At 41.9% G+C, this 22,449-nt stretch overlaps 1 protein-coding gene across 7 annotated transcripts in view; it reads left to right on the forward strand.

Annotated features, from left to right (window-relative positions):
* Positions 1 to 22,449, forward strand: part of SASH1 (SAM and SH3 domain containing 1) — a 300,314-nt gene that overhangs the window by 187,927 nt on the left and 89,938 nt on the right. For 5 of the 7 annotated variants that reach the window (XM_070506937.1, XM_070506946.1, XM_070506940.1 and 2 more), the window contains exons 3-4: positions 15,608 to 15,658; positions 15,780 to 15,829. The exons of the other annotated variants lie outside the window; for them this stretch is intronic. In XM_070506937.1, the coding sequence (XP_070363038.1) occupies positions 15,608 to 15,658; positions 15,780 to 15,829 (101 nt within the window). The remainder of the gene's footprint in view (positions 1 to 15,607; positions 15,659 to 15,779; positions 15,830 to 22,449) is intronic. 7 annotated transcript variants of the gene reach the window in all.

Raw genomic sequence — 22,449 nt, forward strand, 5'->3', positions numbered from 1 at the left:
GGTGACGTCTTTCATTTTCATACAGGTTCGTCAAAAGTATTCATGAACTTCCAGATTCCAAATCGTGACTTTTAAAGCCCTGTGCAGTTTCGGTGCAGCCCGTCTTTTCCCCAACAGTGCATCTGGCCTGGTATCTGTCCCCTTCCTGTCTCTCGCCTAGTCAGTGTACTCAGGTGCTGCATTGCTCATCCCAGCATTGTAACATTTTTGGTGAAATCTGGGGGCACTGACTTAATGCTCCGTGAATAATTTATGGCCAAGAGCTGAAGAATCCTCTCCATTTCCAAAGACCGTTTTCTGTTTAGTATAACTAACATTTTCGTGAGTTGTTAAGGTCACATGTCTGGGGATTAAAATTTGCAATATTCAAAGAGACGCTTCATAGTAACTTTCAAAATGCATATGTATAACATTAAAATTTAAAATAGGATGGTTTCTTGTTCTGGCTTGGGGTTTTCTTGGCCAAGGTGAACGCTCTGATTCTTGAGTTCTCTTTATGTTGAGTTTCCTAGAATGAATGAAAAATTCAAATGTTGTTGCTTTGAAATTTGCATACATCGTTAAAGGGATTGATAGAGAAAAAGTGGTGACTGAGAAGTGATACCATGTCACTAAAGGGATTGCATCATTTTTCAACAGATGTGACTGTGCTGTGCTAGACTCTTTATTCTATTGAGTCTCTAAGTAACAGTCATACCTCTAGGTTCACTTTAGCCTTTTTAGAGGGACAGGTGGTGTTCAGGACACGGTCACCCCTTCGTCCCCAGTTTCCCAGGCACGTTGCTTGTCATATCTGGGCTCACTGTTTTTATCTCTCCTGCTGCAGATGTTTGGAAGGGGCCATCCGTCTGTTTTCTGCCCTCGGAGACCAGATACTAATATGCTTCCTGTTTGTACTCTTCTGAGGGTTTTTTTTTGTTTGCTTTTCCTGAGGAAAAAAATGCTGTCTGCTCTGGGGAAATTGGCTTACTATTTGTGTACGTGCACATTTTCTGCGCATATAATATGCGTAATTTTTATATGAAATAACCATTTTCTAGTGACCCCCTGGCGAGATTTACGTGATTGAGGCTAGTCGACAGACAACAAGAAAATGCTTCCAATTCTTTCTTTCTGTGCTATAGGAAAGGAGAATTTCACAGGACAGTTTAAGAAAAAGGGAAAGTAAAGCAAAATTTCTGTGAGGAAAATTCTAAATTATTGATGTTTCAGGATATTAATAATATAATGCAATTAAGAAAAATAAGGTGCTACGATGTGTGTGTTGAATAATGTATCTTTAAATGACAAATGTTCCACAAAGATCTATTTGTAGAAAAGAAATTGGTCATCATGTGAGATCTTAAAAAATTAACCTGGATCTTCTATGCCTTGGAAATTCTACGTCCCCATTATGGTATGGAATCTTGGTAGTGTGTTATGTGTATGTGTAAATTTTAAACCAAATCTGACTGTAGGTCAGTAGAAGGAATAATATTAGGAAAAATACATTTGAAATAGAAGCATTTTTGTTTTGCTTTCTGACTGTAAAAGTAGTACATACACATTGTAGAAAAATAAGAAAATACAGAAAGTCCTAAAAAAGAAAATAAAGATTATGCTTAAGCCCTCCCATCCCCACTTCACATATAATCACTTGTTGGCTTATTTCCTCCCAGACTTTTGTCTTTACATATATATTCATCCAACAGATGTTGAGTACCTAGTAAGTGCCAGACACTCTGCTGAGTCCTGGGGATACACCAGTGAACAAAACATTTAAAATTTCTTGCCCCAGCAGGGTTTACATTCCATATATGCACACCTGTATATCCAAATACACATTGAGACCAAGCTGTATACAGCGTGCTTGCTTATATTCCTAAACTTTCTATAAGGATCACTTTTCCCTTATTCAATATTCTTCAGTATAGTGATTTTTAATGGGTACATACCCTTTTATTTTGGGAATATACCATAATTTATTTATGCATCCCCCAATTCTAGCTATTTAGGCGTTTTCCAATTTTTTGTTATTATAAAAATAAATGACCATGAACATCTTTAAATGTACATCTTCACCTTTCTAATTTATTATTTCCTTAGAGTAGATTATTAGATAGGACGTTAGCAGGTTGAAAAGGAGGAACACTTTAAAGACTCTGGAAGCAGTGTTAAATTACCATCTGAAAATATTGTATAATTTGCACTCTATTAGCAGCATATCTATGCCCCTTTTTTTATTCATACTTTCCAGTATTTAATGTTATCAGGAGAAAGAAAACTTTACCAGTTTGATTGGGGAAAATTAGTCTCATAGTGTTTTAAATTGCATTTCTTTGATTATTTCTAACACATATTTTTATATCTTTATTTCTGTCACTCACCTCTTGAAATCATCTGCCCATTTTTCTATCTACAGTAGTGTTTTTGTTATTTATTTATCAACACTCTTTGTATATTGAGCCATTTGGTCCATTATCACGTATGTGGCAAATATTTCCCTCGGTGGAGAGTATACATTTTCTCCCAACTTCTCCACTAACCAAATCATGAGAGTTGAAATGAGGATGAGGGCCTCATCTTGATGTGGATGAGAAGTTGGATTTTAAACCAGAATCTCTCTCCCTAGCCATAGTAGCAATGGCTCAGTTGCTGTGATAGCCATACCTGCAAGCCACCAATGTCCAAGAAATACATTAGTTTTACAGACAGGGCTGCCCTTTAGTGGCTTTAGTGCTTGAGCCTACCAAAGCCATGGAGGATGCAAGTGGACATGTGAACACAGGGAGTGAACTCAGTTCTGGTTAAATATTATGCCACTTTGTCCCCTTCCCCACTGTGGTAATCATGGTACGTGTGAATTTAATTGGCTTCCAAAAAATGAATGCTATCTATACATACCTCACTGTACATCTAGATACACTTTTGGGTTGTGGAAAGAGTTGGGCCTTGAGGTTGTGGATGGATGAACGATGAATGAGATCTTGACAAACAGCTGCTCTTCTGAACAAGGGGATAGATTTATGTTTAAACCAGAGTAAACTGCAACCAGCTAATAATTTTGAGCAATGTAGTACGTTTGCTACAGTAACAGTTAAAGAAACAGATAAATCACAGTAATTTCAACGTGGCACTTTAGCCATTCAGTAAATGGGTATTTTAAATTTCATTTGCTTTTGAACTATGTTCAAAAGTTTATAGAGTAGGGCATTCAAGGATTAATGCTCAGAAGGGAGGAAAATCACTACACAAGAACAGAAACATGTCGTTTATGTATATTACATAGTGGCTTGGTCTGCCTGTGTTTCCATTAGAAATCGGATTTTTCGAGCACTTATAATACAGGAGTAAAAAGTTTCCCTGGACCAAAATTTGGCATTTGTCTCAGCTTTCTGAGATTCCAATTTTACTTTTACTTTTCTTTCTCAAACGCTATGATGTCTATCCATGTATTTTTCAATGTTTTACCTCATTAACTAACAATATTAATTCAAAAGTTCATTTATTTCAGAAGTAAAAGTTTGCGGCTGATGATTTCAGTATGTGCTGGATTGTCGTTGATTCTGAAGCTTTTTTTTTTTTTAAAAAAAAAGATTTTATTATTTCCTTTTTCTCCCCAAAGCCCCCCGGTACATAGTAGTGTATTCTTTGTTGTGGGTCCTTCTAGTTGTGGCATGTGGGACGCTGCCTCAGCGTGGTCTGATGAGCAGTGACATGTCCGCGCCCAGGATTCGAACCAACGAAACACTGGGCCGCCTGCAGCGGAGCGCGCGAACTTAACCACTCGGCCACGGGGCCAGCCCCGATTCTGAAGCTTTTTAAGATGGTTACAAAAGTTTTAAAGATGGTTTGAAAATATGATTCAAAGAGTGAGAAAGAAGGATGGCTAAATGTCATGACAGTACCCTCTGATTTTACAGCCACAAAGACAACAATGATATTGCACTAAATCATGACACATGGGACCCAGTCTCTTAGAGGTTTCATTAAAATTTGGCATCTCCATGTTGGCCAGGCTACATAATTTTGTAAAACCCGTATTCCGACACCCAATCTGCTTACTAATCAATTCAGATGTTATTTATATGATAATACGGAAGCTTTTGATTTTCTTAGAGTCTCAATTATCTGTTTCTCCTACTTGACCATGAGCTCCTGAAGGTCAGTGATGAGTATACTCTCGGTACCCAGCATGTCAATTAAGCATAGAGCTGACACGTAGGAAATGTTGGTTGAACGAATGAATGCATGAATGTTCAGTTACAGGCTGTCACCAACTTCTGAAGGTTTTCTGTTCTAAAATGTTTGGGTCATTGGGTTAGGTCTTGTCATTCATTTTCCCGTAAAAATATATTATAAAAGGTGAATTATCCCACAAAAGCTTCTTTGGTTTCCAGTAATGGAATCACAATATAGTCAGACAGAGGTCTGAACCAGTTCCTGGAAGAACCCCCATCCCAGGCAACAGATGGTCCTGTGGTCACACTCGAATCTTCCAGTGGTATGGTATGGATATTACATGTTGTAAATAATTTGTTCTGTTTTGGACCTGGCTATACTTGCTTTTTTTTGGGTAAATGATACTGAGTCTATCTCTTTACTTTAAAATCGTTAGTCTCGATCATCCCCTTCTAGAACACGGAAGACTAGGCCAGAGTTCAAGTGTATTAATCCCCTCAAGCTCCAGACCAGTGAACCCCGGACTAGAGGCGGCCCTGAGCAGCCTTATCTGGGGCAGCAGTTCTCAAAGTGTAGTTCCCCAGCCATCAGTATACGGGGAACTTGGTGGAAATGCAAATTAGCAGGTCCTCCTGCAGACAACTGAGTCTGAAACTCTGGGGAGGGGCCCAGTGCTCTGTTGAACAAGCCCTCCAGGTAATTGCAGAATAGTAAGTTTGGGAACACTGTCCTGGGCTTATTGGAGCGCAGTCTCTGGGTGAGATCTTAATCTGTGATTCCTTTGAGCAGTGAGAAAATGATGTCATGCACTTCAGCAGCCCGCTGCCCAGCACGCCTCTGCTGTGCATCACGGTCAAGGGGCCTTGGAGCTGTTGGAAGAGTCTCGTTCAAGGTTCACACATGTAGTCCGAGGGGCACTGCTCAGAAGTAGTGGGGGTGCATAGGGACCCTCTGGTGGGTCCAGTGTGGCCAAGCTAGCTTCAGGATGGACACTGGATGCCCAAGGCTATGCATTTGAACTTAGTCAGTATCTTCTGATATCTAATATGAAAAATTTCAACTGGATTTGATGTCTGTTACATTTTCATAAGAAATTTCACTATGATGTTAATCAAGTAAAGTGCTGTTCCATCCTTGAAATAGAAATTGCCATGAATATTTCAGTGGTTGTAAAAATGGCTAAAATAATTTTTAGCGTCTAGCTATGTGAGTAAAATTTCTTCTTGGTAATGACCCACAAGCGCTTTAAGAGCTCATCATTAAGTTTTGACCTAGCGTAGTTTACAGTCGTTTCAAGCATATAATCTAACTTTTAAAGAAGTTATTTTCAAATAAGTAAGCTCAAGGTTCTTTTTTTAAAAAATTAAAAAAGATTTTATTTGGAAATTTTGTACCAATTCAGTACTTAGTATTTTCACTCATACTCTGATTTAATTTTCTTTGTCATCCGTCTATATTATTTAAAAATGTAGTAAATGTTTTTCCATCTCAAAACTGCCCCAGTGTCCCCCAGTGTGCAGGGTGCTGCCGCTGTCCATGTGCCACCGTGGGAGACTGCACAAGGCAGCTGTCTGCCCCCTGCTCCCTGGAAGCGCTTCACGTATTGGTGTTTCCCTTCCCTTCTCGGAGTAAACAGCCCCAGTTCCTCCAGTTGATCTTGTTTATGGGATCCCCTTTGCAGATGCCGTTCTAGTGAAGGTTCTCCTGGTTTCCATTATCCTCTGGGAAATGTGGCCTCCAGAGCTGAGCACCACTTTCCGGAGGGCATCTCTGGTGCCAGAACAGAAGGAATGTTATTGGGCCTGTGATTTGGACATGAGTGCAAACGATTCCCGGGAGGGACTTTAGAAATCACTAGAATGTGAGTTCCATGAAGGCAGTGACGGTCTTTTCAGTGTTTTATCCTTCTTGCCTAGAACAGTGCTTAGTATGTGGTATATGCTCAATAAATATTTTTAAACTTAAGGAGTGATTACCTGGAAGAGGAGATGGCGAGAAGCAGAAAGCAAGTGAAAACGGGCCCATTTCGTTGCTTCCTGTCACTTTTGTCTCATGTTATTCAATCCGCGTCAGCCACCAGATGTGCTCAGATCACTTGGTGAGTGGATCTCTCCGCGGTGTTCCCACAGCAGTGAGGCTGGGTGGACTCGCTGGATGGCAGCACCACCCCGAGGGGCCGGATGTCATGGTGCCCACCTCTGGGAAATGCAGGGGCTGCTTGTATGTTACTGTCAGTAAGCCAAGTCCTGCTAGGGAAGGCTGAATTATATAGCTTGTTAGATCCTTTTTTTTTTTAAGGATAATCGAAATGTCTTCACTGACACTGTACCTTTTAATATTTACATCTAATGACGTGACCCTCTTGTGTTAGTTTTGTTCGTAGTAAAAGGTACTTCTTATATGACTCGTCTTATTGAAGTGATCTGTTGTCATATCCTGGTCTAAGTCTTACTCCTATCTCTGTGCAAGATGCTTGGTACCTGGTCTGTACTCAACACTGTTAAAGTTGTAGCCTAAAAGATCTGGTACCTTATTTCCTAAGACAGTTTAGAAATTTGAGGCATACTACCCTCTTGTTTGAAATGAAGCAGGAGAGTGCTGAGCTTGACCCTCTCAGATTCAAATTATCTCTGAATTGAACCAGTTCGTCGAACTTTTACTGACTCCCATGTGTTTTACCATAGCCATGCTTCAAGATGGCGGAACTCACCCTATGGTCTCCTCGGCCCGAGTTCTTCCCCTCCCCTGGGAGCTCCTATGACCCCCCTCTAGGGGACAGAGGGGGAGGGTGCACTTCAGGGGTGCCCCCTTGTGAGCTCCCTCCATTTTCACTAGAGGCTCTCAGGCCTCCCTCTAACTCTGCCAACGTTAAAGAGCTTATGGGGCAGAATGAGTTCTGCAGGGACATTGCAGGTGTCCCTCAGTGTAATGTGGTGTCCTCTCTTCAGAAGCCAGAGGAGAAATTCTCACTCACAGGAATATTCCTGTATCTTATGAATACCTTCAAACATGAAAGTGTGAAGAACATCAGTCTTGTAATGATTGACTTTCCTTCTTTGCTTTAAACGTTAGGAAGCTTAGCCCCAACTCTGTGGTCTATCTCTCGTGTAAGATCCCATGGCCCGCATTTATCACTTACATTAATTTTTTAACTTTACTTTATCGTGTAACATTGAACTTAAGTTTTGCAAGCCATCTTAAATCACTTTTTGAAACATGGTGAGGTCTAAATAAATATGTAGTGAATGCTTGCAGAACATAGACCAATGCAGTAGGAAGACACCATCATTTTCCCGCAGAACATTAAAGGCCAGGTGGAAGTTGCCGCTTTTGGTTTCTTTTGTATCAGTGCTTCTGGAAGGTCACTGATCTGTTAATTATGGGTTGGTTTTTAAGGTTGCAGTTACTGGAATAGCATTCACCTACGAAAACTTTTTTCCTTGCAAGTTTCCTTCTTTGATGTGGTGGGATGAGGGTCCTTTTCCATTCGTATTCATTTATTAGAACAATTTCATATGCCAGACCATGAGCTTATGGGAGCCGGAAAAAGCCCTAACATTTCCTGTTTTTCCTATGAACGATTTGGGTGAAACAAGACACAAAAAGGTGGAAAGGTGTAGGGTTGGAGTTAGAACACACAAGCCACTGCAGATTTTGCCCTAAAAGTAATTAAAAACCGCATTTTCATAAGTTCTTAGAGATCTAAGTTGTAGATCTTTTTGAAAATATGTGCTGAATTACTTTTACTTACCCATGTAGGTCTGCAACCCAAAGTAAATCTTCAATCAAAACGTGAAAATACATGTCCCAACCAGTGAAATCGCAAACAGAAATTGATAGAAGAAAGAGTCAGAATTACTGGTGAAGTGATCTAATTTAAACAAATCAAACCAATAGGTGCTCCTCAAGCACTTGTCTTGTGCAGAGAGCCATATATGGCTTTCGAAAGTAGCATCCTTGAGGGGAGGGACCCATGCCTTCTTCATGGCTTCCTCTTTAATGCGTCAGATGGGGCCTGGTGCTTAATAGTTTTTGTTGGAGTGTGTGTGTGTGTGTGTGTGTGTACACAGTGAATCTGTTAAGAGGGCTTTTATAGTCTAATTGAGGCAATAAGATACAAATAAGTGAGTGAGGAGTTGCTGCACACATAAGCGATGTAGCTAGTGATGGTTGTGACCAAGCTCAGGCACATCACTTAAGGCGCAGTTGGAAGGTCTGCCAGGAGCTGGGTTTGCAGTTGGATCTAAAGGACAGCTAGGGTTTGGGTGAACAGGAAGAACAAGGACGTCCCGGGCAGTATGAGCCAAAGTGAAACACCGGGACAGCGTGCACTCAGGACAGTGGACTCCGCGCCCGTTCTCTTAGAGGAGGGTTTCTGATCAGGCCAGTTGGTGGAAAGCCCTTGCCTTCAGAAGTGTGGACTTTATCCTGTCAGGATTGTGTTCCCACAGTTTGGCAAAGGTTTTGGAACTGAGAAATGAAACAGTACAAAGCAGCGTGCTTCTCAAACTGAAGTGAACATCCAGGTCACATGGGGATCTTGGTAAAATACAGATTTTGATTCAGGAGGGCTGCAGTGAGGGCCAAGACTGCCTGTGTAACAAGCTTCCAGGTGATGCTAAAGCTCATGACCCACGAACCACACTTTAAGGTGAGAGCATTACTGTTTCAAGAGGATTAATTTGACACTAGTGGTTGGATGGGCATGATGCTGCTGCATGCTAGGGTTTTAGAGTCAGAAAGGAACTTCAAGACAATCAAATGGTTCTTTCCTCTTTCCTTGCCACTGGACAAACCAAACAAAATAAAACTGAGGTGTGAAGGGCTCACTGTAGTGGGAGCAGGACTGGACTCAACTCTCCAGCTCACAGACAGCACCTCCCACTCCACTCTGCAGTGGTGGTCCAGGTACCTGTGAGATGAGGGACCGCAAAGAAGCTGATGTCTGTGGGAATGGAGTGGGTTGGCTGGATGCCAGGAACCTTGGGAGGGGAGAAGCAGTAGCTCCTAGGAGCTGATTTGACGGGGAGTGAGGAAACTCCTAAGAAAACGGCGAGGTTTGAATCCTGGTGAGATGAACTCATGCCCCATTGATTGGGCGGCATGGAGAAGTCAGACTAGAGGGGAATACACTTTGCCATCAGGAAGATGATATCACAACTTCTCAGTCTTCTTATAAAGTGATAGACGCCACGTGAGTTTTAAATCGACCACCAACAGCAACTTTGCCCAGCAGTTTAGAGCTTGGTTCCCTCCGTGAATCGAATCATCAGTAACAGCGTGTGGCGTTTTACTCGCAGGCTGAGTGTGGTTAGTGCTCTGGCGTTTCCCACCTCCTCCTTCCGGCGCCCGGAGTGGAGGAGAACTTGGCACTGCGCTGAGCTGGTGGGCGCCTGCTGTTCTCCCTCTGCTTTGGGGACGGGAGAGGGCTTTATCATCCTGCTTTTCCAGCTGTAAAGTTCATTTGGCTTCGAGCGCTGGGAACAGTAAGGGAGGGAAGTGTGGATTTCCACACGAAGGTGGAAACAAAGCTAGAGTGGGGCTGCGGGGGTGGGATTTGTTTTCCAGGACCTTATTTGGCCCCGAGTGGGTTTTTGACCTGGTGTATTGCACGATGGGTTGTAGCACTTTAGAGTCGAAATGAGCCTTAGTTTTCTGTTTGACCTGAGTCCTGTTGGTGGGGCTGTAGTCCTGCATGTGTGCACATACACATGGCACAAGCAGGTGGAAGCACACACATGTTCACGTGTTTTGGTTTTGGTTTTGGTTTTGGTAAACCACTGATTTCTTCTTGAAACATTTGTACTTTGTTTTGCTTCTAAGTTAGACATAATAAACATTTAGGGAATTATTGTTTCCAGAAATTGTCCAAGTTGACAAGAAATGGCTTTGAGGCGCCCCCCCCAGTAATTTTTTTGTTGTCTGATTCCTTTTTTAAAAAACTATATAGTGCTGTAGTTTAGTCTCTTTCAGTCAAAATATAAAAATGGGGTGATTTCTAAAATCATCACAGACCTTCATTGTTAATCATAAAATGCCTGCATAGTTTTCTGTGACACTAGTTATTAAACATTTTAACACAGCAAGAAAGTATTTTAATACAGGGCATAACCTAGTTTGAGAACTTGTTTTAATATTTCTTAAGAAGTTTTTTAGTTTGACTGTTGGAGTACAGCTAAAATTATCATCAGATTTAATTTTTTGGAATTTGTATTATGTTTTAAAAAATACAAAAGTAATATATGCTTGAAAATGTTAAGATTCAGAAATATGACACGTCTATCAAAACTTGTCTCATACGCTGCACACGAGGTGTTTTCTCCAAGTCTTTGCACAAGTAATCATTGGTGTGTAAGCATCCTTTTCGATGTTTTCTCATACATTTATCAACATATACATATAGGTAATTTAAAAACATATATAGGATCTGGAGACTGTATTTTTTAATTTATAACTAATTTTATAATTTATTTTTTTAATTTAAAAAACTTTAATTCTTACTATTTAAAATACTGTTATTATAATCTTTTTTTTTTGGTTTAATTTTGAATGCATTTCTTCATGTTCTCTGCGATATTTAGATGGAATATCTAAATTTGTTGAATATGATTTTTTTCTGCAATGACCAAAGAACGTCCTCTAGTGATAAGGAAGAGTCAGATTATTGGTGACTGAGCCGTTTGCTCACAATTGACTGCAGTTAGGACTTAAGAAACCCTGATAGCTAAACCTTCACATTAAAAATTGTAGTATTTCATGATAAGGTGTCTGCGGTTTTCTTCAAAGTAAAATGGGGTGGAGCTGAATCATGGATGAAGGTATAGACAGAATTGGCCTTGAGTAGCTGATGGTTGAAGCTAGATAGTAGGAATTTGAGAGTTCATTATACAGTTCTCTTTGCTTTGGCATATTTGGGATTTTCTATAACTATAAGTTTGAATCAAGAGAGAGAATAATTGTAGCCTAAAATATTGTGATATTTCAACCTTTAAGTGATAAGTTCACGCTGAAGTATACTGCCAAGATATGCTACTTGAGTAAACTCTATAAAAATCACAAAAGAATCCTTACGGACATTATCATGAATAAAGAGTCTCATCTTATTCCTCATTTTGAAAACTTACGTGAGCTCCCATCTTCTTGACAGTCAGTGTGGCAGACTGTGGCTCCAAAGCAGGCCATTATGATACCTCCCATCACAGTGCCCTTCTTACCATGCGACTTTGACACTCCTCCCACTGACAGATGGGCACTGTGTACCCTCTTGCATCTGGGAGGGTTTGTGACTCCAGCAGAAGTGGCACCATATGAGGCTATACGGTAATGCAGCTTCTGTCTGGCTCTCTCAGTGTGCTCACTCTTGAAACCCAACATCCTGCTGAGAGGGAGACATGGAGCCCCCAGACATAGGTGTTCCAGCTGACAGCCGCTGCTCGGTCCTGGCTGTTAGCCGGGTCCTGGCTGTTAGCCGGCATCAGCCTCCAGACATGTGAATGCGCCAGCTTTCCTATGATTACAGCTCCAACATCAAGTCACCCCCAGCCTTCAGATCTTCCCAGCTGAGGCCCCAGACACCATGGAGCAGAGACAAGCCTTTTCTACTGTCTCCTTTCTGAATTCTTGCCCAGAGAATTTGTGAGCATGAGAAAATGCTTGTTGGTTTATGCAACTAAGTTTGGGGTAGTTTGGTACACGGCAGTAGTAACTGGAACAGTCAGCGTATATTAATGGAAGAGAGAAGAATCTTATTTCTCAATGATCGTCTCTTTCTACGACATGCCCAAAAGATACATATATACTCAGTGACTGTGTTTTGACAGTGTTCACAATTTTTATTATTTCCGTCAACACCATGACTTCCAAATCAGGAGTTATATTGTGGACCATCAATTGTTGCCTAATAAAGTAGTTCGTGGCTGGGCAATCAGTGCATCTCTTTAGTTCTTACTCCACCTCCCCCTTCATCGGGACAGGAATCCTCCTCCTGCTGGAACTCCAGGACCATGGCTTCCCGCCCCCTCCGCCGATTACATGGTTGAATTGGGAGCAGAGAAGGGGCGGCCTCATCTGGAGACTGGACAGGGAAGGGGGATGTCAAGGACCCTTTTTCTGTCCGTTCTAACCTGAATCCCTGCTTCTTTTTTTGTAAGCAGCATCCTTTTACTGGGGGGCACTTAACTGGTGCTCCTTCTGTCTTAATCCCATCACACTTTTTCACTCCACATTGTGCCGTGAAAAAAAAAGTGAATTTGTTTTTAGGTGATAATTAGAATAAAAAGTTATCTTGGTCTTTTTCCTTACATGTATATGACACATCTATCAAGACTTGTTTCATAGTCTGCACACGAGGTGTTTTCTCCAAGTGTGTATCAGAACTCCTCTGTTCAACTATTCGTAATGTTCCATTTCTCAGGCTCAGTGGTGGGTCCACAAGGGTTTGCTGTATTTTTTATTACATATTTTTATGTCTTAAATATTTCATAATATTCACCCATACATGATAGTAATTACTCTTCTGCGTGTTTGTCATTGATACATGTGACATCCATCAGTGTCACAATAATGGAATGTTGCCGCTAGTCCTTTCTGTTTTCTCTCCAAAGATCATATAAATCCTTAATTTTGTGGATAATTTTATAAACTTCTCTTCAGTTTTGTAATACTTTCACTTTAGGATTTATTTGCTTTAAGAAATTCCTCATAATGATGATGGTAGTCTCCCCTTGAGAGGTGAAATTAATAGTATTCGCTCTGAAAAACATTATTTTATGGCATGTCCTGTAAAAGACACTAGAAACATCACTCTACGAGATACTCTGTTTAACATCTCCTGTTCTTGATAACACTGGTATTCTGCATAGAAACATGAACTGGGTCCTTATTTTAGAGGGCTGAATTTTAATACATCATACATCAAACTACACCCCTAATCTTTTCTAAAATGTAGCAAAAACGCAGTCAAATGTTTAAGTAACAAACTAACATGTGAAGATGAATTGTTCAGAATGTTACTTCCTGATCATCAAACATTTAATATAGTTGTTAACAAGCACCTGCTTTGTATGCAGGAACAGGTACATTTTGCATAATATATCATAAACGTTATGTTTATTATATGGAGTGACAAAGGATGTACTCAGTAAATAAAGTTTATTGGAAAAATGCAGATAAAAATATACACTAAAAGCAGGTAATTTCCTATCATGGACTATTGCCTAGTGAGGTCGAGACTTAAAGCTTTGAAGAAAAGCTAAGAGGGGAGGAGGAAAAGAGAGCTGAGTCAGTCATTTTTTTTGTTGATGGTTATGGAAGGACATGGGCTGGAGTTGGGTCTTAAAGAGGCAATTTCAGAAAAAATTTCAGAGAAACGAATAGAATTCTATCATCATTCTGAGGCTTTCATACCAACGCCTGAACGGGAAGACTTAGACTGCATCTTTGCTTACCTCCTGCTGGTTAAGCTTGTAAATTTCTCATTCGGTGCTCAGAGGTTAGGTATCAGGGCATCCTGACTGGTCTCTTGGGACCAGGAACCTCCAAAATACATATCCCCTCTGATGATTATACCTGAGTCTGACGTCACACCAACTGGACTTGAGATGTTACTCAAACATTTCCATAGATTGTTTTGCAAAAATGGTGTATCATGTTCCAGACAGAAATATAAATTTATTTGTTACAAACAAAGGAGGCAACAAAAACCAGGAGGATGTTAACCAGAGAGAAATTCCATGGAGTTTCACACCACTCTTGATATCTTTTCATAACAAATAAGGCCCTGAGACTAGGAACGCATGGATTGCTAGTCGATTAAAACATTTTCTCTTTCTGTCTGCTTGCCCCATATCATCCCATCGTCAAATTTATTCACTCCAGCATGTTCATTTTGTGTTCTAGATTTGTACTGGATTCCTGTGACCTATTCACATTTATAAGTTTGCTCTGAGTTATACTTATTTTAATATCTCACTGCTAAGTTTTTAAAATATTGATCTAGTTTTGTGATCGTGCTAATGATGAAACGGGCAACTTCAATAAATCGAACAATTAGATGAAAGTGAGAATTTGTAATTTGAGATGCTCTGCTCCCATTTCCTGAGTGTTAGCTGAGACCGACACAGTAGTCTTCCTATAGCGCAGGTGCAGTCCTGAAGAATATCAGTTATTAAGAACACGATAGGATTATTGGAAAACATAATTAACCTGATATTTCAAACTTGTGTGATATCGGTGGTATTCCTCCTTCCTCTAAACCTGCCCAATCCTGCTTATGACTTGATGATCAGCTGGTGTCCACCCTGGACTATGGATCACACTTCGATGAGGACCACCGCTTAAGAACCTACTTAGATTTCAATTTATTCTCCACTTATGAAACATATCAATGCGGTCCTCGTGCTCTGTTCACTAGTGTAACTCTTGTTTTCCCAAAATTTATCTTAACACTTCTAATTATGTAATTTTCCTATTTTGCTGCCAAAGCTTATTTCAGTGTGCTGTTTTCATCACAGGTTTATCTCTTCTTTTTTTTTTCCCAAAGAGAATACCTTTTATTTATTGATTTATTTTTGCTGAGAAAGATTCGCCCTGAGAGAACATCCATGCCAGTCTTCCTTTGTTTTTTAGTATGTGGGCTGCCAGCACAGCATGACCACTAACAGAGCAATGTAGATCCACGCCTGGGAACCGAACCCCAGCTGCCGGAGTGGAGCACGCCAAACTTAACCACTAGGCTATGGGCCAGCCCCGAGGATACCATTTTTTTAACTGTGAACTGAGAGTGTTATACTTCATGGTTTTATCTCTAAAATTGTTTGATTCCTTTGCATCTTTTTTTATGATCTGATGATTTCCTTTTTAGTGTGCTCATGATGTCATTCATTTGTTTCATCTATTAACTGGACGCCACGAGTCTTTGTTTTTACGTTTTCCTTTATGTTATGGGAGCATGGGGACTTTTAGGGCTGTAATGTCAAATTAGCTTTCCACCTTCCTAAAGACACTTACAGCTAGCCCTCCGTTACTTAAATACTCTGATTGTTACATTTGGAATTTAAAATCAGATTGAGCTCCATTGTTATTGAAAAGGAAGCTGAACACGATGGGTCACAGTAAATTCTGTGTCCTAGTGGCAGTCTAATAGCATCCAGAGAATTATTTCACCATAAATGTCAGCCTCTTCTGTTAGATGGTGCTTTTTTCTTCTGCAATCAAATCGTCAGTGGTGTCAAGTGGTGAAGTTTGGAAAACAGTTCACTTTCACGAGGCTGGAGCTCTTATTTTAAAAATACTTTAGTTTTTCCAGAAAGTCTCTTTATCTCCGCCTTCTCCTCCCCCTGCACCCTAGAGCTCCCCGAATCCCTCATCTCTTCTTACATGTCTGTTTGTCTTTCTGGTGTGTGCCACGTTTGGAAGTCTCATTAAACCAGCATCTGTTCTGTTTTAGGAGAAACCTGAAGCCAGCCCCACGTCACTTCAGCTGCGGTCTCAGATCGAAGTAAGCACAATGACTTTAATCGTCTATTTTTGCTTCGGCCCCTTTTTTAAAGTGCTATTCTGTAAACTCAGATGAAGCCTGCAGCTCTGCCTGCACTGACGCTGTGCATCTTCTCTCCTAGGAGTCACTTGGCTTGTGTAGTGCTGTGTCAACGCCAGAAGTGGAAAGGAAGTAAGTTTCCCTCCTCGGCCCGGGATCAGAATTTCGGAGAAGGTGTCTTTTAGGTCCATCCTGATGGATGTCAAATGGGTGACTGTGCTGTGGAGCTTGCTGTCATTTTCCTTCCATGCCGTGTGCGTGTGTACATATGTATAGACGGTTGAGAGCATGTTATGGAACTCACTTGGGGATGCCTGAGGATTCTGTGAGGAGTTGTTGACTTGACACTGCTTATTTTGAGTGAACCCTAAATAAATTTGCCGAAATGAGCTTGGAGAAAGAGAAAGGATAGTTAAGTCAACCAAAATGGGTTTTTCTTCTTTTACATTGGTTTTTGATATAGGGTGAAAGTCATAAAGAAGCAAGGTACAAAAATTAAATACCTTTTGGGATAAAACAATGATTAAAAAAACCCTCCTCTGCACCTTGCTTTGGTGAGCGATCTTAAGAATAAATGCTTGTGAGAGAAGGTGGCAGATGCTCACTAACCTGGCCTGTGAATGGTAGTGTTTTTGCTTCCTTGTCCTAACTTGGACCTGTAGTTTTTACTCTCATGGAAGATAATTCTATGTTGCATCTTGTGTTTCCAGTGTTTCTTTTAGGCAACTTTAAAAAGCAAAATAAAAGCAAAACAATTTTTTTTCCTATAACCTTTTCCTTTTCTACTTCCTTCCATCATAATTATGCTAGAATGTTCTATTTACCTCTTCTGAGGTAAAGAAATTTTAAGAAAGTCCACCTCTTTAAACAGACACTTCCTTTGGCACAAAGCCACTTGGACTGTTTCTTGCCAAGAGAGGCACAGCCGTGGTTTAGGAAGAAAGTATTTCTGGAATGAAAAGCACATGTTGGGAGAGCGTGTGTGTGCTTTACAGCACAGCTCTGCCTAATCCGTCCACGTGTGCCCACCGCTGGCACAGAGACGGCATCAAGGAGGGACGGCTGCTTTGCCAAAGCTTCAGGTCTCAATTTCAGAGGCCAGGAGATTCGGTTCAGGACTGAGGAACGTCACGGGTGATGAGCAAAGGAAAACCAAGGCCACTGCCCACTCAGGGTTCAAGGATAAATGTGCAGTTAGCATGAACGTCCTTTGCTTTGGTTGGAGTATGGAGGCTGAACGAGCCTAGAGATTTGCGTTGACGTTGATTTAGGAATTGGAGGTACTCTGGTGCTGCTGACCCAACTGTGGGCGGAAGCATGGGGTGAATGGGCCAGAGGTCTCCTGACCTGGTGTGCCGCCTCTGTGGCGTGATTCTGGCCAAGAACACAGGTGTTCTCAGAATCCCCGCATCCTTTAGGGAACAGGAGACGTTTGCCTTTCCTCCTAAGAGGAAATGACTCACCAAGTTTGTACTGATCTTCGTTAGGCCGGGTATTTCTTGTTCCTCTTAATGGTGGGTAGTCATTCTTTCCGTTTTATACCCTTCACTTAGTAAAATGTGGCATGACTCTTGCGGCCAAGAGAGAGACTGACAGCCTGCTCTGAGGTTAACAAGAAAATGTGAACACACACACACACACACACGTACACACGCTGTTGACCACCCCCAATGTCTCCATCTGTAATCCTGCCATCTTCTGTTCTTCTAAATGGTTTACTTAATCTTAGGTGTTTCTAGATAATCTGAAAGTTTTAATCCATTGTGTCCTTCATTTTCCTATTAATAGCTTTTCAAAATTATGGAACTCTTTTTTTTTTTTTTACTGTAAAAATTTTTTGAAAAAGTTAACTTAGAGAAAATTTGCAAGAATTGTGCAATGAGCTCCCATATAACTTTTACTTAGATTCATCAATTTGCATACTCTTGGTCTCTCTCCTACACACACACACACACACACACACAGAGTCTTTCTCTCTCTCTCTCTCTCTCACGTACTCTCACTAATTATTATTATTATTTCTGGAACTATTTGAGAGTAAGTTGCAGACGTCACAATGGTTGCCCCTAAATACTTCAGCTTGTCTCCTAAGGACAAGGAAATTCTCTCACAGAAATGCAGTATAATTACCAAATAGAGGAATTTTAACAGTGATTTTTCCAAATGTCCAGTTTATGTTCAAGTTTCTCTACTTGTCCCAATAATGTTTCTTTTGCACTTTTTTTCAATCCACCACTTTTTAAAAAAATCACTCATTGCATTTACGTGTCATGTCCCTTGTCACATTTAATCTGAAAGGATTTCTTGGCCTTTCCTTGTCTTTTATGATATTGGTATTTTTTAAGAATGTAGGCTAGTTGGTTTGTGAAGTATCCTTCATTTGAGTTTCTTTTTAAGATGCAGATGGTGTGTTTTTGATGTTGTGTTCTCCTCAGTGTACTGCATCCTAATGTTAGTTGCTCCCTGACTGGTGATGGGGGAATTTTGATCATTTGCTTAAGGTGATGTCTGTCAGGTTTCTTCTGGGAAGTTACAGTTTTCCCTTTGTGATTAACAACTGTTCTGTGGGCAGATCATCTGAGACTGTGTCTGTGTCTTGATCCTCATCAGACTTTTGCCTGATGGTTTTAAATTCCTCTAATGATTCTTACCTGAATCAGTTTTTACTGTGAATTGCAAAATAGTAATACTTATTCTTAAATTGATAATTACTTTGGATTAAATCTTCCAAAAAAGGTTTTTTAAAAAGATGAGGTATCTCTCTGGTACTCAGATTATAATCTGAGTAGGTTCGATGCAGTGTTTATATTGAATTATTTGTATTTTTCTACTTGAAAATGCAAATATTTTAAAATGCAAGATCTTGCTATGCTTCAGACCAAAATGCTTGCTGGTGGCTTTGTAAGGCCTGGAGGATGGCCTGGCAAACCAGTTGGTTGTGTCTGGTTCGTGTCTGTAAAGTGTCTGCCAACCAAAATATCCTTCTGAGTCAGCCGTGTTGCTTTACAGGCAGAAATTTTCTTCTGTTTTTTATTCAAAAGGCAAGAGAACTCAGTTCTAACCAAAAACGGACAAATCCTACAGCAGCCCACCGTTCGAAGCCGAGGCACAGATGGCAGTAGGCAACACGGGAGTCAAGGGGTCGGCTCTTGTGGCTCCTGTCTGGCAGATCCACAGCCCCCCTGGCCCCACCCCGGTGGTCTCAGAGGCACATCTTCCTCCCTCCCTTCTCCCCCAGTTAAAACCTGTTCCAAAGAAGGTGTCAGGCATTAATTATCATGCAAATATCTGATTCCTAAGAAATAACAGCACCTCTCCCAGTGGTATCTAGCGTTAACAGGGTTTAAAGTCTTAAGTTACAGGAATATAGCTCTGACCAGCAGAGACCAGGGAGGTGGGTCTTCTGTGTGGGAGACAGCGGTGAGAAGTCTAATGTTCCTGACATCACTGCACCTGGGTATGCTGTCCAGGGGGGCTGCCAGGGCTGTATTTGACCTGTGGCTGTGCATGACCTGCACAATAGGTGGATAGATAGAGATAGAACAGACTTACCCCTGCCAGTCTGACAAAGGCCCCGTTCATCCTTATTTTCTTAGAGTCTGTCCGGTCCCTCTGTATACTTTCATTGAAAATAGAATAAAGAAGGCCAAGGGAGCTTTCGTTTGAAGCTCTTCTGTTCATATCTGTTTACGTCGCCTGTTGTCGAGACTGCTTTATTACACCAATCTTGGGTTTGTGTCAACTGGCTGAAAAGGTGAACGTTCCTTAAATTTCTTGCTACTCACTAGTTGTTCTCATGAATAGCTAGAGAGCAAGGCTTTTTTGCTGCGAAATATCTTTATAACTGTATTTGTTAAGAACGAGTTAAGCTATGAATAACAGAAAACGTGACACACAGTGGCATAAGCAGATGCAGGGGTCGCTGGATACGTCCCTCTTCCAGGGCTGAACCCTGGCTCCAGGAAGCCTTCAAGGAACCCAGACTGTGCTTTGTGGGTGTGTCCTGGTTTTAAAGTGGTTCCTGCCTCTTCCAGATGAGAAGGAGAAGCAGGGTGAAGGGAAGAAGGTCAAAGGGCAAAAGGCCACAGGCATAGCCTTCAGAAAGTGTTCCTAGAAATCCTGTCCAACGCATCCCGCTGTGTCCCACGCATTTCTTCACGCGGCCCCTGGTCGCTGAGCGCCAGCTTTGTGGGCAGGGCACTGTCCTGGGTGCCAGGGTATAGTGATGAGGAACTGACGCGAGCTGCATGCAGGGAGATGGGATGGAAAAAACTGGGATCTCTTAAATGGTGCTATGGAGAAAAAGAAAGCAAATGAAGACCCAGAATTGGGGCACCTGGCCACCATAGCGATAGGGGAGTGTGGAGACGGGGGTGTGTGCAGCTGAGCACGTTGCTGCCCTGAACTACTTTGTTCTTAAGGAAGGAGGGGGAATAGACCTTGGATAGGAAACGAGCAGTATTTTCCAAAATAATTTAATCTTCTATTCATATAAACAGAATAATTTGAAAATTAGCTGGATGTCTAACCAACAAGCTGTGCGTCAGGATTATTTAGCTTTGTTACTTTCGAGGAAGCCAGCTGTAGGGGAGCCCATCTGGTTATTTCTAGGTGTGTTTCTAGATGGAAGTGGCCTTTATGGGGCTGGTTCATATGGACTGAAAATTGGAAAAGAAAAGGCAAGAAATAGTAGGTAACATTTATTGAGTGCTTATGATGGGCCAGGAATTGACCCAAGTACTGAACATTGACTCATTTAGTACAACCACCCTATGAGGTTCAGTATATTATTCCCATTTACAAATGCAGATACTGAGGCACAGAGAGGTTAATAAGCTGCCTAAGGTCACACAGCTAATAAGTGGCAGAGCCCAGATTTGATCCTAGTTGAGAACCATGCTAACCACTAAGCTATAATTCCAGAGTACTTATAAGTATATTGCTTATGTAAATAGAGAGGTTGGAGGCAAATTGAGTTTATTGGCATTATATAAATAGCAGCAGATAAAACCTACACTCCAGTGGGTCCTTTGGAAGTAGGAGCAAGTTTTACTCTCATTCAGATATGAGCTGGGCCTCCGTTACTTATCTATAGAGGCAGGAAGGTCCAAAATAAATCTGGAAACTTCACCTTAGCCAGTATTTATAAGCTCCTTTCTTCTAAGTCTTTCCCCAGAGTTGAAAATTCACTGACAGAGTTTCGCTTTCTTTCATTATCCATGACTACCCTTGAACTATTTTATGGTGGAAAAGTCCAAAAATATATAGTAGCATGATGGAAAAGGAAGATAAATAAAAACAGGGAAAGCTCATATAGCAGTGTTCTGTGGTCGGATAAAATGGATGGAGTTTAGTTTATAAATGCTCTATGCAAGCACTTACTCCGTGTGGACCTGGCCTCACCCTCCAATTTGTTTCATCTGGCAAGCTGACTCCTTTTCTGATGGTGTCGACTTTCCTCTTCTCCTCCTCTGAAACCTCTGTCTCCCCCTCTTGGGCTTCCAGGAAGGAGCCACTGCTCCTGTGTTTGTGTTCCGTCCTCTCTCATCGCTGCTCTCCGGGCTGCTCATGGCTCTGATCCTGCTTCCTCCTGCTCCTCTCCCCTCACGCTCTGCCCTCTGCCTGCCTGTCCGCCTCCTCCTTTGATCTGCTTTCCAGGCACGAGGAGCTCCTGCGAGTTCTCAGATGGTCATGTTCTCCATGGTGCGCTGAGCCTCTGAAACCGCCGCTCCTTCCGGTGGGGTGCCCTGTTCCCCGCTCTGTCGTTGTCCTTCCCACCCCTCTTATCTGGGCAAGCTCCTTTCAACCTTAAAAACTCAGTTTCTAGTGTTGGCTCCTCCCGGAAGCTTCCCTAACCCGCATACCTGAGGTGCAGTGTCCTGCGGGCTCTGTAACCCCTGGTCTCCTGCTAGTGTTCCGGTGGCCTGCAGCTAGGGGTGTGTGCGGTCACCTCCCACTCTGAACCCTGGATCTTTTACGTAAAAGACTTTCAGTAATGCTGGATAAATGAGTGAGTGGGTGAGTGTGCACAAACACACTTAGCTCTTCTCCACTCCATAAAAATCTTCTTGCCCCTCTTGCAAACAAATCTTCTCTCTCCTCCGCTCATTGCTGAGCTTTGGCCCTGAAGCCCGACTCCTCTCTCCATCCCCTAATGTAGAGCTCTCTCCGAGGCCAAGGACGCAACAGTACCCAGCGCCCCCCGGAGGCCCCTCCCCACGTGCAGAGCCTTGTGGCATTTGGCACTGCCGACTTTTCCTTTTGGTCCTGTTTCCATGTTCACCCTTGGTGTCTGTGACTTTGTGGCTTCCGGTTTCTCCTCCTCCCTTTATGCCTGCTCTTTGCAGCCCCCTTTTTTCTGCCCTAGAGCTTTTTTCCCTGGAGCTTTGTACCCAAGCCTACAAGCTCTCCTAGGGCACCCATGCCCATTGCTTTGGCCTGTTGTCTCCAGGCGCCCACTTCAAATGCACATCTCCCCCTGTGCCCTGTTTCCTATCTGCCGAGCTGCCTGTTGCAGCTTCCTGCTGGATGCTGGCTCATTACTGTTCCAGGCACCCCAACCTGCACATCCTTAGAGCAGAACTCATTGCCCCCTCAGTATCCTTTCCTTCTCTCTCTGACAACCTGCTCTTTGTCCACCCATCCCCCTCTCTCTCCTAGGGACCACTTTTCTGTGCTTCGCCCTGGCTTTCCGTCATCTCCTACTTTCTTCTGTGATTCCAAAACCACGGTTGCCAAATCTTGTTGCTTCT

Source organism: Equus asinus, chromosome 1 (genome assembly GCF_041296235.1).
Source record: "Equus asinus isolate D_3611 breed Donkey chromosome 1, EquAss-T2T_v2, whole genome shotgun sequence".
Classification (NCBI taxonomy): Eukaryota; Metazoa; Chordata; class Mammalia; order Perissodactyla; family Equidae; genus Equus; species Equus asinus.